The 16,495-nt window shown below is 35.0% G+C and overlaps 2 protein-coding genes across 4 annotated transcripts in view; both read left to right on the top strand.

The window, feature by feature from the left end:
* LOC113236458 (actin-associated protein FAM107A) overlaps positions 1-5,675 on the top strand; it is a 42,417-nt gene extending 36,742 nt beyond the window's left edge. For both annotated transcript variants that reach the window (XM_026472534.1, XM_026472533.1), the window contains exon 4: positions 1,151-5,675. In XM_026472534.1, the coding sequence (XP_026328319.1) occupies positions 1,151-1,299 (149 nt within the window). In that variant the 3' untranslated portion in view covers positions 1,300-5,675. The remainder of the gene's footprint in view (positions 1-1,150) is intronic.
* Positions 5,676-6,086: 411 nt separating this feature from the next.
* Positions 6,087-14,045, top strand: LOC113236601. 2 transcript variants are annotated; one of them, XM_026472746.1, is made up of 4 exons: positions 6,087-8,127; positions 9,212-9,403; positions 12,003-12,169; positions 13,738-14,045. In XM_026472746.1, the coding sequence occupies exons 1-4, from the start codon at positions 6,196-6,198 to the stop codon at positions 13,958-13,960; spliced, it is 2,514 nt and encodes an 837-aa protein (XP_026328531.1). In that variant the 5' UTR covers positions 6,087-6,195; the 3' UTR covers positions 13,961-14,045. The 2 variants fall into 2 exon arrangements, with proteins under 2 accessions (XP_026328531.1, XP_026328532.1); XM_026472747.1 differs by lacking the exon at positions 9,212-9,403.
* The last annotated feature ends 2,450 nt before the right edge of the window (positions 14,046-16,495 follow it).

The raw sequence follows: 16,495 nt of genomic DNA, 5'->3' as shown, positions 1-16,495 counted from the left end.
TAATCATTCGTTTTCAACATACGTTAATGTTAACTGAAATAGCTGTTCAGTTACTTGGAAAAGGTAAACACTTATCGTTATCAAGTTTATTCATTCATACTACATGTAGGTTTTGATTACGAGGAATTGATGCGAAACGCAAGGTTGATACACTTATGACGATATAAAATTTGGACTCTTAACGTGATTTAATTCCGTAGTAATGTTATCTTTACTACGGAATCTTCTTGTCTTGTTATCAAGACTTCAATTAATTGCCGGTTTTCTTACTCTCGGTTTTTTTGTGCGAACTTTCATAACACTTCATGATTCAATTTCAACTTCTGTTTAATTTGAAAAGAAACGTGACTCTTTAGTCATCGAGGTCGAAAAGTTAATTCATTCCGTAAATTCCATTCGCATAAATCATTTTATGAGACATGATGATAATGTTTAGTTAATCAGATTCGGAACAGGCACCTGTGATACTGATGTTATAGTAGTCATCATTCCTTTTCTCGCCTCTCGTTGTAACTACATTGTAAGGTTGCCGGGTCTTAAAACCAAATAGCCGGCCAGACTAGCCAATTTAGTCATACATTTGGGTAAATAGGCAACCTACAATTTTAAGGATTTTGTGTCATAGTTTTAATACGATAATATTTTTATATAAAACCAGGCTGTTCATCTTTTATCAAAATATTTTAAATTGTAATGAAATTATAATAAAATTGAATAGATCATTATTCTTTATTACTAATCATCTATTACAGCAATGGCTTTCGAAATCTAAAATTATACAAAACAAAACTTGGTCAAATATAAAAATCTAACAAAAGCCGGACAACGTATAACATGGCCGGATACTCTTCCAAAAAGCCTAACTATATCCGACTTTATACAGAACAGTAACAGGAACGACGGTACCTTGCAACTATCGTACTTGTAATCTATTTACTAGAAAAAACCGGTATTATGCGACCCAAGACCGTGAGACAATCCATACAGCGATGTGTATGGCTTGCTTTACTTGTATTATTGACTTTACTACTACGTTAGGACCTCCACTTTATACTATAAGTGGGTATCTAACATATACATTTAGATTTAGAGATTTTGTTCAAGAAGCCATAGCTACACGCAATAAAGATTTGCTCTTATATATTTCCAGAATTAGAACGGGCCATAGCTGAGCGAGCCAAGCGATTGGAACAGGCAGAACAGCCTCCAGAAGATGATGGTACGAACCCAACGCTGACAGAAGTACGCGCGCGCCTCCGACATGCTGCTCCTGCATCACCTGCTGCATCTGCGCATTAAAAGTGACGTCATTCTTTGCCCTGTCTCCTTTTCTTTGTCCATTTTACATTCATGCATCATAATTGTTTTTTCAAGTTTGGAAATTGTAAAAAGTAAGGTACATATTTAACGTCAATAAAGTCAAAATAAGTGACCTACACATACCATCGATAGACATCCAGCCCACCACGTTTTGTATAAAGTTGCGAATTTTTAATTGTAAACACATTGTAATGAACTGGCTGCTTGGAAGGATTCAAAGCATAATACTCGTACGTGTGTACGCACGTGATTTTCCGCCTACTTAACTTTCTATATTGCTTTGTATGGAACGGTTGACTAAGGAACGGAATGAGATATTTATTCATAATTTCTTCGCATAATAAGATATTAAATATTCATGATAGTTATTCATACGAGTTTTGGTTTATAGCGATTTACTTTTCTATTATTATCTGCTGTATATTCCAAACGAATGGAACTCGTAAATTTTACAGACATAATCGTAAAACAAGATAATTTTTTCATTTACATAATACACAATACATAAAGATAATATTATATTGACACGTTTTTAACTTTTACATCGGACTATCAATGTTATTCGTGCTTACTACTAGCGCCATCGATGAATATTTCTAGGTACTAAAATAGCGCCATCTTGGTGTATGAATTGTAACTATTTATGGTAACCGTGCTGGGTTTCGGCAAATGTTGAGCCGAAAGAAAAATTTTGAAAAGACGATATTGAAAGAATAACCCATTTTAAAACGTGGTGAGAACATGAACTTTGAATTAAGTACGTCGCCGTCTCGAAAATTATGCTTTTGAATAATAGTCGCAAGTGTGTAGGGACAATATAACGTTAATCTACAGGCTTAAAATTGAAGCGTTATTGTATCAATAAGTCCTGTTTTTCGAAGTCAAGTTAAAAAAGTTTTTGCAATACGATGGGCATTGAATGAGATTATTTAATAAGGCATTGAGCGAGTGTTGTGTGAAAGATACGCTTAGAATGCAAGCCTTGTGTGGTTAAATTTTTCTTTACGTATGTATAAGAATTTTATTAATTTGTCATCGAAATCACTTTGTTAACACCCTTTATGATAATATTTTAGTTATTACTTTAGTTCATACATGATTATTGGTTGTTCGTACAGAATTAATACATAATTATCATATGTAATAGTAGGAATTAAGGATTTTTATTAGGCCGTAACAGTATAAGGTTATTTTGGATCGTTCTTTGCGTTCTGATATACATAAATCAAGTAGTATTATTTTATTCTTGATATGGCTCTAAGGCGCCCAAGAAAACCTTACATGTAAAGAATGATTCAAAAAGGAGGTTACCTTTTACAAATTTCTTTTATCAAATCTCATAAAAAGGATTAAATGGTACCTCTCTTTTGTTGCAAGGTGTGACTGACCTCACTCTTTGATATAACTGTGGCGCCCAACGTGAGGGCATTGTAACCTATATCCATCTATCTTTGTCACTTCTTAATTAACGAATTAAAGGTTCGATGCAATTACGAGATTCTGGTCGGTCTAGGCCTACATCTACTTAATTTGGAAACAGGTGATGGTTATCGTATCATAGTATCACTGACTGAGGAATCGACTGCGTGAGGTATAATATAATAAGGGTAATTGTCGACTTGAACCGAGAGATAAACATATTTTTCTACACTTTTTAACGTCACAAACATTGTAGTATCCATTTATATGCATTTATAGTTCTTGTTAATTCCTATAGTTGTCTCGTTTCCATTTAAGAACGATTTGACGCTGTTATGTGGATATATTTTCTATCAAGTATATGTAGCAGCGTGATATGCGCTTTTTATAACAGCGCAGGCAATGCACAAAACGTTGTTGGCATTTGTTCTTACTTGCATTTGTTGGCGTATTTCTTTTGATATGCGGTTTAAGATCAATCACATTAAAAAAATTAGAATCTTCAAAACGACATACCTGCAAATATTTAAAAAATATTCGAAACATGAAATCACAGTCACATGGCAGCTGTCAAGTCCAACCAAGTAAACTGAAAACGAGAGTAGTTTAGAAACACCTGTCACACAGAGTTATAGAATTAAATCATACAATATTTACTTATTTTGTAACAATAATGTTATAGAAAGTAGATAGATGTTGACAATTTTAGTAACTAACCTAAAAATATGAAAATTATATTCATTATATGCGTATACATGTATTTAAATGATTCAAATAACTTATTTAGTAGAGAAAGTCTTATGAAGTAGCGATGTTTATAAATTTACCCCAAGAATAGATATTTTTCCGTAATTTATTCGTATAATTATAATTACGAGCCGTGATTTACTAATTGACATACAAAATAATAATGATAACGGAAAAATGGGAAAGTATTGAAAACAAACATGGAATATTGCATGGTTATTTACTGCTTAAATAACAAATGTGTATATGTATTGTTTTCTTTATTCATCTGTTTATATATTATTATTGTGGTGATAAAAATATAGGGTCAAGTAGGGTAAGAGGAACTCCTGGGACCTGGGGAACAGGGGCTTGAAGCCTTACTCATAATCTAAAAAGTTTAGCACTATAGTCTCTAAGTGGATAAAACAGGCAAACAAATTGGTTTATATGATATAGCGAGATGCCTCTTACAACATATTTTGGGGGAAGAGAAAGGTTAAAACAATTTGCAAGCTTTCGGTAAATGTGTAAGTATTAAATATAGCGTAATGATTTATTATTAAAACGTGTAAAGCTGTTAAACAAAGTCAAGTTTAGTGTACTTCAAAATTCTTATAAGACTTCATCCGTTTTTTCCTAGAGCTCAAAACATTTGACTCAAGTATGTTCCTCTTACCTCACCTGACTATACTTTGAAAAAAAAACACATATTATGGGCAAAGTGAAAATAAAACAAAAGACGGACTAGGCTTGCATTACAAAGTATTAACTTTCGCCAATTAAAATGCACCAATAAATAGAGTCGACCATACGTTTGAATCGAAGTGTTCAAAAAAGTGATAGATGAGAAATATTTTTGTATATTTTATGTACCTCTGTGGCTATCTACAGTCTTTCAAAGTTTAATAAATATTATAAGTAGTTGTCCCCGTGATATACAAATGTACGCTATTACTAATTGAAATGTAATTTATAAAGGTTGAACAGAAATATAGGATAACATTTTGCTCATACATAACTCGGGTAACACCGTCCTATGAGTACGTACTACATGAGAAAATATTTGGTACGGTTACCTAAATATTATCTTCCTAAGACTACACGGGTAATACTGTGGTACACTTCGTGATATAACCACAGCTAATCTTAAGTAAAGTACTGACATTCAGTAAACGACATTGCACCATCGACTTAGCAAGTTTACTTAGAACGTAGGAGCAATTATTACAGATACTTCTGTTCAACTAAATATGCATAGAAGTAGAAAATTTCTACATAGTCATTATGTACTATATAATATATAGTTATATGTCTATTGTTTCAAGTAACGTGTTGGAGTTTCTTATTACATCTGCGGTAGAATCTCTGAAACTCTAACGCTACGATTAACTAACGATTTTTACGTCTTAAGTCAACTAGTATCGTATAGGAAAGTTTTAGCTATACCTCTCCCTGCAACTTATAAATGAAACTAATGAATAGATTCGATGTTCTCTTTTTCATAAGTTTTCGGGCGAGCTTTACCTACATGAATTATCTGTACAAAAAGGATTGAAACAAAGAGGGCTACCAATACACATTCACTAAAAGGCACAGTCGGAATACTTTTGGTTTTTTCGGTCAACTGATTACCTCATACCTGATTGTGCCCTCTAGTGCCTTCGTATTATTATTAATAACCTTTATAGCAAACATTAGTCTAATATAATTGTAAACTTTCAAATTAACGAAATGTGCTATTGCTTATTGTAATGTCCTTAAAACTTATGACTAGTGTAGTTCTAGTCTAACGACGACTTTGGCGTTCTGCCCACTTTACGAAAATTATATTTTTGTTCAATCCATGTGCCTATTTAGAATTGTTATTTACTTTGAGAGTATTATATGGTATTATTTATGGTTATAGAGTAGAACATAGGATGACGATTCTCACGAAAGAACACCAAAATTTTTATCATTCCACTTGTTATTCTTTCACTTCTTTCTTTGACTTGGTTAATATTTTGTTTAATGTTAAGTTGTAGAATATTAGTACAAAGTGGCATCTCCAAAAAGAGCTAAGTATTAAGCTTCAGCTTGCGAAGCTGTGCAGTAATGTGGCCATTTATGTTCGATATGATATGACTAAATAGTTTATAAGTAATTACTCTTTGTAATGAAAATTTGATGAGGAAATGTATTTGAAATCAATAATTTGCATAGACAAATTAAACGTGTTTTAGCAACTGTATGGTTTTATTTGATAATTAACTATTTAAGTGAAATTCGAATATTATCTATAATTGTTTCTCAAAATCCAACAAAATTTATTGAAACGGAATCAAATTTGATAGTTAATTACACAAAAAAATGTATTTGGTGTCGTGTATACCCATTGCTATACGAGCTAATGACGGAAAACATTCTAAATCTATAATAGACTGAGCCATCTATTACGTCACGCATTGCGGTGCAAATTTATTAGCATTCATTCGATATTCATTGAACTCGCTATATGCGAATTAATTAATCTGGGGAAAATTGCCGGAGCGGCGAAGCGTGAACGCTTTCGTTTTCATAGGAAAACCGGGAGTCACGTCTGATAGCGGTGGCGCCGCGCCACCCCCATCCTGCAGCGGACTTCGACCGTCAACCACCGCCGTCACTCAGTCGTTCTTCGGACTTCGCCTGCTGTTGACGGCCTCGAACAATGTGAATATCGCGTAACTGTTCGCATCAGTGACCATCATGTATAAGAAAATATTCTTCATTGTTCTTATAACGTTCATAGTTTTTAATACTGCCGATACGAGGAAAACTAGGAAGACCAAACGGACGAAAAGTGACGAGGACTCTACTCCTCAACCTAATGTGGTTACATATTCAACGTTCGGATTTAATGATGTCGGGAATTACGATGGATTTGTGCCTAGTTCGCCAGACTACACCAGCTACATGAGCAACTACAATCAAGATTCATCTAAGAGGTTGTATGCTCCAGCCTTTCCTACGGCTCAAGATGTTACAGGATTTAATAGTCAGTCACAGAACAACCAACCCTACAATACGGCAGACGATAGCAATCCCCAGGCGAGTACATTGCACTTTTCTCAAATGAGTTTATACCCTCAGCCAAATTTTGACAGTGAATCTCAAATTCAAAGTTTTGCTTCTGAACAAGTTCAGTTTGCACCAAACCAAGGCGATTCAAGCAATCCTATTTATGGAGCAAAATTAAGTTCTAGAAGCCGAAATAAACTTAATTTTTCTGATTACTCTGTGTTTAGCAACGTATCTCCTAATACAAGTGAAGGAACATTTTCAACATCATTTGAAGTGAAGACCACACACGAAAGTAAGCCACAACAGTCCTACGGTGAGCAACATAAGAATTATCAAAATAGTTACAAATATCCGCCAACGTATGCACCAACGGCTACTGACAATTTTAAAACAACTCAAAGTTCTTTAAATTTTCCTAGAGTAGTAGACTTTACTAAATTCAAACAGTATTATCCTACTGACCTTGAAAATAAGTTTTCGACTGGTACAATAAATCCGACAAATCCGTACGATTCTTTACCTAGAGACCAAAGTGAGAACTCTTATTCCAATTTTGATGATCTTGATATCAAACTTACAACTTCGTCATCAGCTTTCAAAGATCCTTTCAAAAAAGATATTGAACCAGTCACTGAAAAGGAATATTTGAAACCAAACAATTTAGAATCGGAATATTCCCAAAATTATTTCGGCTATCAAAACAAAAATCCATTTAGAGACTCTAAAGGAAACATCGATTATAAAGATAAATTTAAGTACAATCCATGGACTTTCGTTAATTATACGAACGACTTTAAAAATTGGAAAAATCCAATAAAAGGTTATCAATACGCTACGAATTACAGTAACATGAACTTTGCGTTTGACCTTAGTGGTTCTAAAAATTTTCCGGGTGCTGAAGAAATTGACCCCAAAAAGACAATGAATAATGATGAAGTCATACCAGCCAGTAGCAATGTAGTAGACTTGGCTAGCTATCAATTCCCTGAAACAGATTACTCCTCATTCAAGAAGGTACCTGGTTATAAAGGGGAAGAATATACTGATCTATTCGAAGCATTGAAGCCGCAAGGCTATAAATATGATCCTGTAGAATATGTTAGAAATTTGTACGGTACTAACTTGCCTAAAACTACAACTCAGTGGGGAAATGTTTACAAAACTTCTGAATACTCACCTTATAAACAGCGCGGGAAGAAACCTCAGTTTGGAGAAGAATATGCTGATGAAGTAGTTCATATACCACGAAGACCTTATGGTAATAAATATAACTTTGGGAAATATTCAGAGGCTAAACCGAATGAATGGGCTTCTTACGGTAGACCATACAAGTCGAAGAAACCACAAAATGAATGGGCGAATGAATATTCAACAAAATTTAAGTCCGAAGAAGACTTATTAGGGCTTAGGACTCACGATACCTCGAACCCTTCATATTTACCGTCGTATAGACCTTTTACGAACGACCTGTCCAGTGATTATGATTATAAGAAGTTGGTTGATAAATGGCGACAATCATACATGAAGGCAAAATACAAGAACGCTGGTCTTCACGATTTTGAAAGTTTTGCCTCCGAACAAAAACCTATGCATGTACCCATACCGAAACCTTACGCGGTAAGTCCTACTACATTGTTTAAATTGACTAAATGTCTTTTCTTTCTCTTCTATATTCCATGCTTTATGTAATTAGATACCCAGTAAAAAACCGATATGAAAGAATGCGGATCGGAAAATCAGACGTTGTACGTCGCGCACTGATTTCCTCACCTGCTCTGGTCAGTAAGATGATGCGCACTCGTGCACTTGAGAGAAATCACGAAACACTATACATGCACTTAAGATTTTATAGCAGTTAGAGCTATTTCCTTGCAGTCTATTTCTAATTGCACAGGTAAAGTTTTTATTACGTAAAAATTGACATTTTGTAATAGTTATGGAAAGCGAACCCATGAAAGCAAATTGCGAGGACAAATCGATAGCTAACGAGTGGTTAGGCACCAATAATATTCAAGCTCATCGACCTAACCGTCATGGTACATTAGCTGTTACAAGTTCAGTGAAAGGGACTAGGAAAAGCCTATTGGTGAATGTAAGAAAAATATTTCTATTTCTTTATCCCTGCGAAATGGAGGAAACATTGAGATTATATTGAAGAGTAGTAGTAGTGTACCACCGTACAATCTTTAAATTCAAAATTAAGACGAAATGCAGTCTTAGAATTAAATGTAGATAAACGATATGTGTTTGTTTTCGTCGAAGCAAAAGTGATTGTAAGCAAATGAGATTATGCAAACGGTAAGTCTAGTTCGCGTGTTAATAATGCATGTAAAGAACTTTGTCGCTGTTTCCTGCATTCGCGGTCAAGTTGAAGACGTGCATTTGCATGTTTTGCGCGGGGACAGTAATTGCTCCATTATTGTTAAATAGGTGCTATTAACATACTCGTATATTTCTGTGCGTACGAATTAGTTTTTTTTAATAAATATGGACATTATAAATACTGTATCAACTTTACGTAAAATACGCTGAACCGTCGAAAATAAATGACAGTAATATGGCATGGCTACCTAATATTTGTTTCTGCCACAGTCTGATAATAAATGATATATTTTATTTTGTTTTGGATTTCTTTGTACGTAGTTTCATATACGTCTAAAAGGAAGATAATTAAAAATTATATCTAGTCCTAAATTCACAGATCGAAATACCTCATCCGGTAATAGTGCCGGTACCTCAACCGTACCCAGTGAGGGTGCCCATACCAAAACCCGTCGCCGTGCCGGTTATTCGGGAATTGACCGTACAGGTGGAAAAACCCGTGCCGTACCCTGTTGTCAAAAAGGTTCCCTACCCGATCGAAAAACTCGTACCAGTGCCCGTTGAAAAAGAGGTTCGTTGTGTACAGACCTATATGTAAATATCGTAGAATTAGACCACCTAGCGATATCTAATCTAAGCTAGATATAATTTTGGCTAAGATTGGAGTAATTTTCGTTGTAATGATAGTTATGATTGTAGAATTGGTGATAGCGCCTGATTGGTAGAACCTTTTTGGATGATAATTTTTAATAACCGCATAAGAGTGGTAGTTATTTTTGCAAACAATAGACTTGCGTGGTACTATCGCTAAACTAATTTAGATTGCTCAAGTGTACGATAATTTATGACAATATTTAGTATAAGTTCTTATTCTTATACGAAGAACTTAGTTCACGAAAATTCGTGCGTAGAAATGATTTCTCGAATATTTTTTTTAATAATGATAAAACAAACGCACCGAATCAAAAATTATAGACCATATTTTCCATAGTCTTTAAGTGTTTTTGCTTAGATTAATATTAACAAAACAATACTAAAAAAGTCAGAGCAACAAAAACAAAAAAAAAATGATCAAGCAGAGCAACTTTACTGTTTGAAATAATTTTCTTATAGAAATGAGAAAAATCCATTTTTGGTACAGCTTCCATAGATCAAAGGACCGACGTCAATGTAACCTTGACGGTCTGCTGTGATCGTCAATTATGAGATGAGTCGTATTTTTTTTTTTGTCATTAAGTACTGTGCTTAGGACCATTAAATTACCATGTCTTAGTCGACTCAATCGCCACGGATGTAATTCTTGTTAATTATATTCTTCATCGTTTGTTTTTGCCAACAGCAAGTTGGGATTTGGCGCTTGTCTGTCACATTTTCCTAAAATAGCAGAACTGCATTCTGTTTTTCAACCAAGCTCGTCTTTTGTTTTACAATTCACTGGTTTCACCAACTGTTACGTGATTACATCACGATGATGCGAATACCTAGCTCGTTAACATACCTAAATAATGCACTGTCCAAGAGAACATTGGACATGTAACAAGTACACTTTCGCCAGTATGTAGTCAAGAAAACTGTAGTTTTTGTGATTGCTTCATCCATCGTATTTTTTTTTTTCATTTTGCTCGGGTAGTAAAATGTTAGGGCGAAATTAATTATCTGTCACGTTATTCTATATTAGAAAAACCTCAGAAATGCTTATAATCGACAAGGGGCTGCTTTAGCAGTCTTATACTATACTTGCGAAGAGAGGTTCGGCGCAATCGATGTGTGAAAAATAGCATTTACAACGTTACTGCTTAAAATGGTTTCATTTGGGTAATTGGTGTAACTGTTCGTGTCATGACGACAATTATGAGATGCGATATGATCAGCAAAGCAAATGTTTACTGATAATAATGATGTCAACGCTCCGTGTTATTTAATTGTTTGTTACAGTCTACTATTGCCTTTGGTCGTGTTACGATGACTTTATTGTTATTACATTTCTTTATTTTAAGATATACTTGAAGTACACATATTAATACGATCATGGACAGTAACTGCGTTTACCGTAAAATTAAATATTAGATTATGACTCCGTTTCGCTATATGGATCTCATAAAACCAACTACCGGATTTACTGTGCGATTTGTAGTGTTTTCAGTGTAGTTGGCGCCTACTGCTTTTCCATACAGAAGTATCAACGACACACTGATAAAATTGAGTGTTTTACATACATTGAACATTTTATATTGAATCATTATAAGTACTACGACAAGAAAAGTAGTGACATTTTTATGTGCGGTATTAGAAGGGTTAAACATGTAAAAATATCAACACAAAGAAATATTCTTGATTTTTTAGGGTGTACCTTTATTGGTCGTAAAATTCGTTAGAATAAACAAAAACAAATATAAATGAAATAGAAAAAAACAGGCGCAAAATAGGCGCCTCGACGTCGAGTTGCGGAAACTAGCCCGTTGCACCAATACCAATACCAAAATGAAATAGAAACCGAATTTCTAAAATAGAGCACCTAAACATAATATACAGATAAAATACAAAACTCAGTATTATAGGCCTGTAACTAGTCTGCACACGTAACTAACGTTTTTTGAATGCTGCATAAGATAACGCTAAAAATCACACGTACAAGTATCGGAAGAATGAGAGCCCATATCAGTTCTACTTGGTAAACCACATATTGTCCGAGTAGTAACTTGTCGGGTTAAATTAAAAGGTACCATGACTTTGTGACCATGAGAGATGGACCTTCTAAAGTTTAAATTTTTTGCACTTTTCTTAACACACTTGTGTCTGTAGTAGTTCTGTTTCTTTGCGCATTAAACCATGAATCAAAATTAAATTATACTTATCTGCTTGCTAATGAAGATTTACAAAACCCTTTATACACTTTTCAAGTTTTCAATTCGTTACTCTCTAATCTATGTAAATAATATTGTAACATGTTTCATTATAATAATGTGTCAGTCATTCATATCACTTACAATATATAAATCTAAAGAATTAGGTACCAGAATCCCGTACAACTAGAATCGATTTAAAAAAATTAGTTTTTTGATTATTTCAACTGGTAAATAACTGGAATCTTCTCATGTAATGCGCAGAGGTTGAATCACAGATCTGTTAAGGTCGTATTTCTGTATAAATAATAATGCTGATTCATATAGGTTCCTGTCCCGGTTGTAAAGCCGTATCCGGTGTCTATCCCGCAAATCAGGCCCGTGTTCCACCACACTAGACCGCGAGAAGAAGACCCCATCGATGACGAAGATGACGATTACCTACCCCGTCCGGAGACCAGCAAGAAGGTGCCTTATGCTAAGAGACCTAGAGGGTAAGTTGAAATGATTTAAAAACAGTAACTTCTTTCTCGTGGTAATTCTTCAATCTCTACATAAAGAGACGTTGTGGTCCTTTACTTACATTGATTTCTTGATTTTCTTTTATGTCAAGTAAATTAAACGTTTCAAAATATTAATCTCGTTGATATCTTTTGTTATGATATAATTATTACGTAATTATAATATTTATAATATAATGCAAAATAAGTCTTATAATATAATTATTATGTAATTACAATAAAATGAAAATAAGTCTCCGTACAAAAGACATCAACTACGCTCACATGATCTTATCATGCTAACTTGCGTACCAAATCACATCAACGACATTTTTGTTTTCTATTATTGTTTGTAGCAGTAGAGCTCTTTGCGAAAGAATTCATCCAGGGAAGTACTGCCACCTTACCTATTTCTGCCACCAAGCAGTAATGTCAGCATTACTGCGTTCCGGTTTAGAAGGGTACGATAAGAGAGCTGCTGGTGAAATTACAGGCACATGGGACTATTGTCAACTTATGCCTCAGGATGATGGTCGAGGTAGCATTGCCCATTGCATAAGACATTTATGTCTTAAAGCTCTGAGTGGCACCGAAACTGTTGTGGATAGACGTGTCACTTAAAAAATAAGAATTAGTGGGAAAAATCTCATATTGTTCCCTTAATGCCACGTAACATGCAAATCTATGCCTTTATTTCATTGTATATAGTTATGCAAAAGTAAGCAAGTAAATATTTCGCGTCACTTGAAGTGAAGAAATGATTAATGTAAATCAAAATGACATTTTACCGAAACGATATTTTATCGAAGCAATTTCTGTAACACAAAAAGAAAACTATGATTATTAGAAAACATATTTCAATAACACGCAAAACATTCTTAAGCAAAGCAGAAAGTATATAGATGTAGAGATAAAAAGTACGCTTTACTATTGTGGGATATATTTAGGAGATGGGCTGCAGCATCTCCGTGTTAATTCACAGATTGTTTATGTACATTATATTGTACGACATATAATATAATTGTTATTATTATTAATTTTTATGCTGGACATAAGATTTTTCAAATAGCAGAGTGTAAATACCGCATTTGGTGGGCGCACTACCGATCGTAGCCAAAGATGGGCCGTGAGTTAAAACCTAATCAACCTGCCCGGGTTTTACCCAAAGCAAAATCGTCGGCAGAAACGGCGAATACGGTATTTAGTTTAATTCCATACTTATTGCAAATTTCTTTGTAAAAAATATTTTTTGGACGAAATAGAGGCAACTCCACACAATACTCACTTTGCAATCCTGTGGATTCTTACTATTAAGGATGCACATTAGATTTTAGGAAGATCGATTTAAATGCATACGAATAACGATTTTTTGTATCGATTTATTTCAATGCAATTTTCGAAAGAATCGATTCAATAAGAAGGCAAATAGAATCGTTTAGATCAGAAAGCAATAAATATTTTGTAATGTCATTAAATTTAATTCTGCTTTTTGGAGGAATTTTATGCACACCGCAAGTTTATTTATAATCAAATTTCTACATATATGTATTATTTATTTACAGCCGATCTCGTATACGCCCTCGTCGACTCTCTCGTCCTACCTATTCCGACCGTAATAGACGAAGGTGGCCTGCCCGTAAACCAGAGCCTACTTTTAAACCCAAATACGCCACGAGATTGCCCAAAGACTTCCACACCCAGCCCTTCAGATACCACGAGGATGACGTCTTCGATCATGATCATACCGATTACATCATTTATTGCAAGAGAACTGGTAACTGTTGATAGAGATTTATGCTTTATTAGATAATGCATAAAATGTTTTAGTTATAAGCTTAATTTAAAAATCTTTTCTATTGTTCCGTCTAGCTTAGTATGTAGCATATTTGATAAAATATTTAGCATATGTATATGCTATAAATGTACTAAAATAGCAGTTTCTATAGGTAAAAAAATAACCTCTTAAGAGTTCTCTATTCTAACATGTTTACAATATTTCTAAAATTTTTTGACTAGCACGTTTTATAATTACCATTACATAATTTTATATTGATGTTGCTTATTCTTAGGTTTTTGTTTACTACATTGGTGTTAATAATTGTTATCATGTGCCCATACTCTTGACTTGTTTTACGTACCTATTACGTCGACTGATTCATTATTTTTATAAAAACGCATTTTGTGTTTATTGTATAGTAGCCGTAAGTGTTGAGTGTGTTTAAAAAATAAATAACTAAAAAACACTTTTTAATTCAATGTTTTTATTTTCCAATTATTAGGCTACATTGATTGACAAAGACCTCCACCTGTTCTTAAAAATGATACGCAGGTAATAATTAATAAATAACTTAAAATAACATTATGTTATTAAGAAATTATTATGCTCAAATTGTATTATTGTCTTATAATAAAATTGTTTGTTTTTCAGGTTGGCAATAAGTAAAGGTAAATTCCTAAAAGTTCATCACAGTTGTGGAATCTTCATCCATGTAAGTAAAATCAACAGACATTAGTTGCATTTAAGTTGATTACATCGTTGTGCTGAACTTACTACGGCGACGTATACGCAGCTGAGATCAACGCTCGGTCGCGCATGGATGCCTGCTTTTACCAACGGTCCGCTAAACGCGCATCTTACTTCATTAACCATTTTTTTCATGCGTTCTGAACCATTTGCCATTCTAGACAATAAATTTTATTCCATAGGAGAGAACTGAGAACGTAGTTTACAATTTATGAATCGTTTTTTTTTAAACGTAAGTACCTTTTTGTCTAAAGGATTAAACTTTTTACTTTTTAAACAAGTGCTGATGTTCGTGACTAGCAAAATCTGTTGGTCGGGTAAGCTCAATTTCCTTTAGTTTTCCGAAGTAATCATTAAGAAATCTTTATACTGACTGAATCGAAATACTTAAAGCAATTGCTCATTGTAAGGCTGAATTGTTTTTTAGAAAATTAGTTTTTTTTTACGACATCGAGTGACGGGACGAACAATTCGTTCTTCGTACGTCGCCTGATGGTAGGCGACACGCCTATTTATAACAGTTGCAGTGCCAATTGGAGTTTTAAATTGCAAAAATCTGAGGGGCAATGCTACTGCGCCCTTCACCCTGAGACATGAAATTGACAAGTCCCATGTGCCTGTAGTTTCACCAGCACCCATACCCTTCAAAACTGCAACGCAGTAATGCTCCCATTACTACTTGGAGACAGAAATAGGTATGGTGGCAGCACTTCCCTGGACGAACTCTTTCACAAGGAGCTCTACGGTTATTAAAACGAAAGTTTTCAGATCTTTTCTTTGACCGCGGCGTCTGTCTCATTCGCAGCTAGCGCGTCTTTGTAGCGGTCTAGTTGAGGGCCTGAAGCGAGGAGACGCGCGGGACACGTGAGTTGCCCTTTTAGTTGGAAGTTATGTCCGGACATTGTCGCAGGACACTGCGACTGCCATTTCCGGCACTAGCCTGGAGAGCTAGTGGAGGATAAGCTAGATATCTTCCGGTTCCTCCAGCCGCTTAGGTTATTGGGAACTAGAGGTCGTTTTTCGGCGTCGGGAAGTAAGCGTGCCTTACAGCTCCGCCACCAACGAGGAGATTTGGTAGTGGACTTTAGTGTCGACGGCATAGCGGTGGCAACCCGTAATTATGCAACGCGCAACGGAAAGTGGGCATGCATACAGCTTCGGTACCTATCTGAAAAATAGGGAGGGTTACTCTATATGCACCCGGGTCGGTGGCTAATGAAGTTAAGTGACAGTGGTCTGTGACAACCCTGTACACTGGCTGATCTGGGGGTCAGAACCTGAACTTATAAGATTCCTGTGCGCGCACTGGTTATAGTGCCCTTCTCGTCTACCCTAAGGGTCTGTAGGGAGGGTCACTATAATCAAAACTAATGTAGAAAGATATGGAGCGGTTTTCTTTTGCTTTCCTTTATTCATACGGCTACCTATAATGGTATTTTTCTAAACCAGACACTAGGTGCAGCATGTGCATCATCATAAAATTGTACGTACGAGATCTTATTCATAAAGAAATAGAAGCTCTATTTCAATTGTACAGCGGCCGAGTGAACGCTTTATTGCTGCGGCATAGGTACGTATTTCTCATCCAACAATGCGTTTGGAACAGAACACTCAGCTACGATTCGAGCAGTGTAAAAAGTTTGAAATAACTCAATTACGTCAGGTCACGGCCACCAGTGGTCTAGCCGCACGAGTTTAACTTTTGATGGATGACACCTTTCCCACAAAATGCTAGCAAGGTCGCTAGGTGCAATCACATCATATTCATGATTTATTATACGTTTATGTACTTTTAT

The sequence above is a fragment of the Hyposmocoma kahamanoa genome, unplaced genomic scaffold, assembly GCF_003589595.1.
Source record: "Hyposmocoma kahamanoa isolate Upper Pololo Valley unplaced genomic scaffold, ASM358959v1 92, whole genome shotgun sequence".
Lineage (NCBI taxonomy): Eukaryota > Metazoa > Arthropoda > Insecta > Lepidoptera > Cosmopterigidae > Hyposmocoma > Hyposmocoma kahamanoa.
This window is presented reverse-complemented; position numbering and strand designations above follow the sequence as displayed.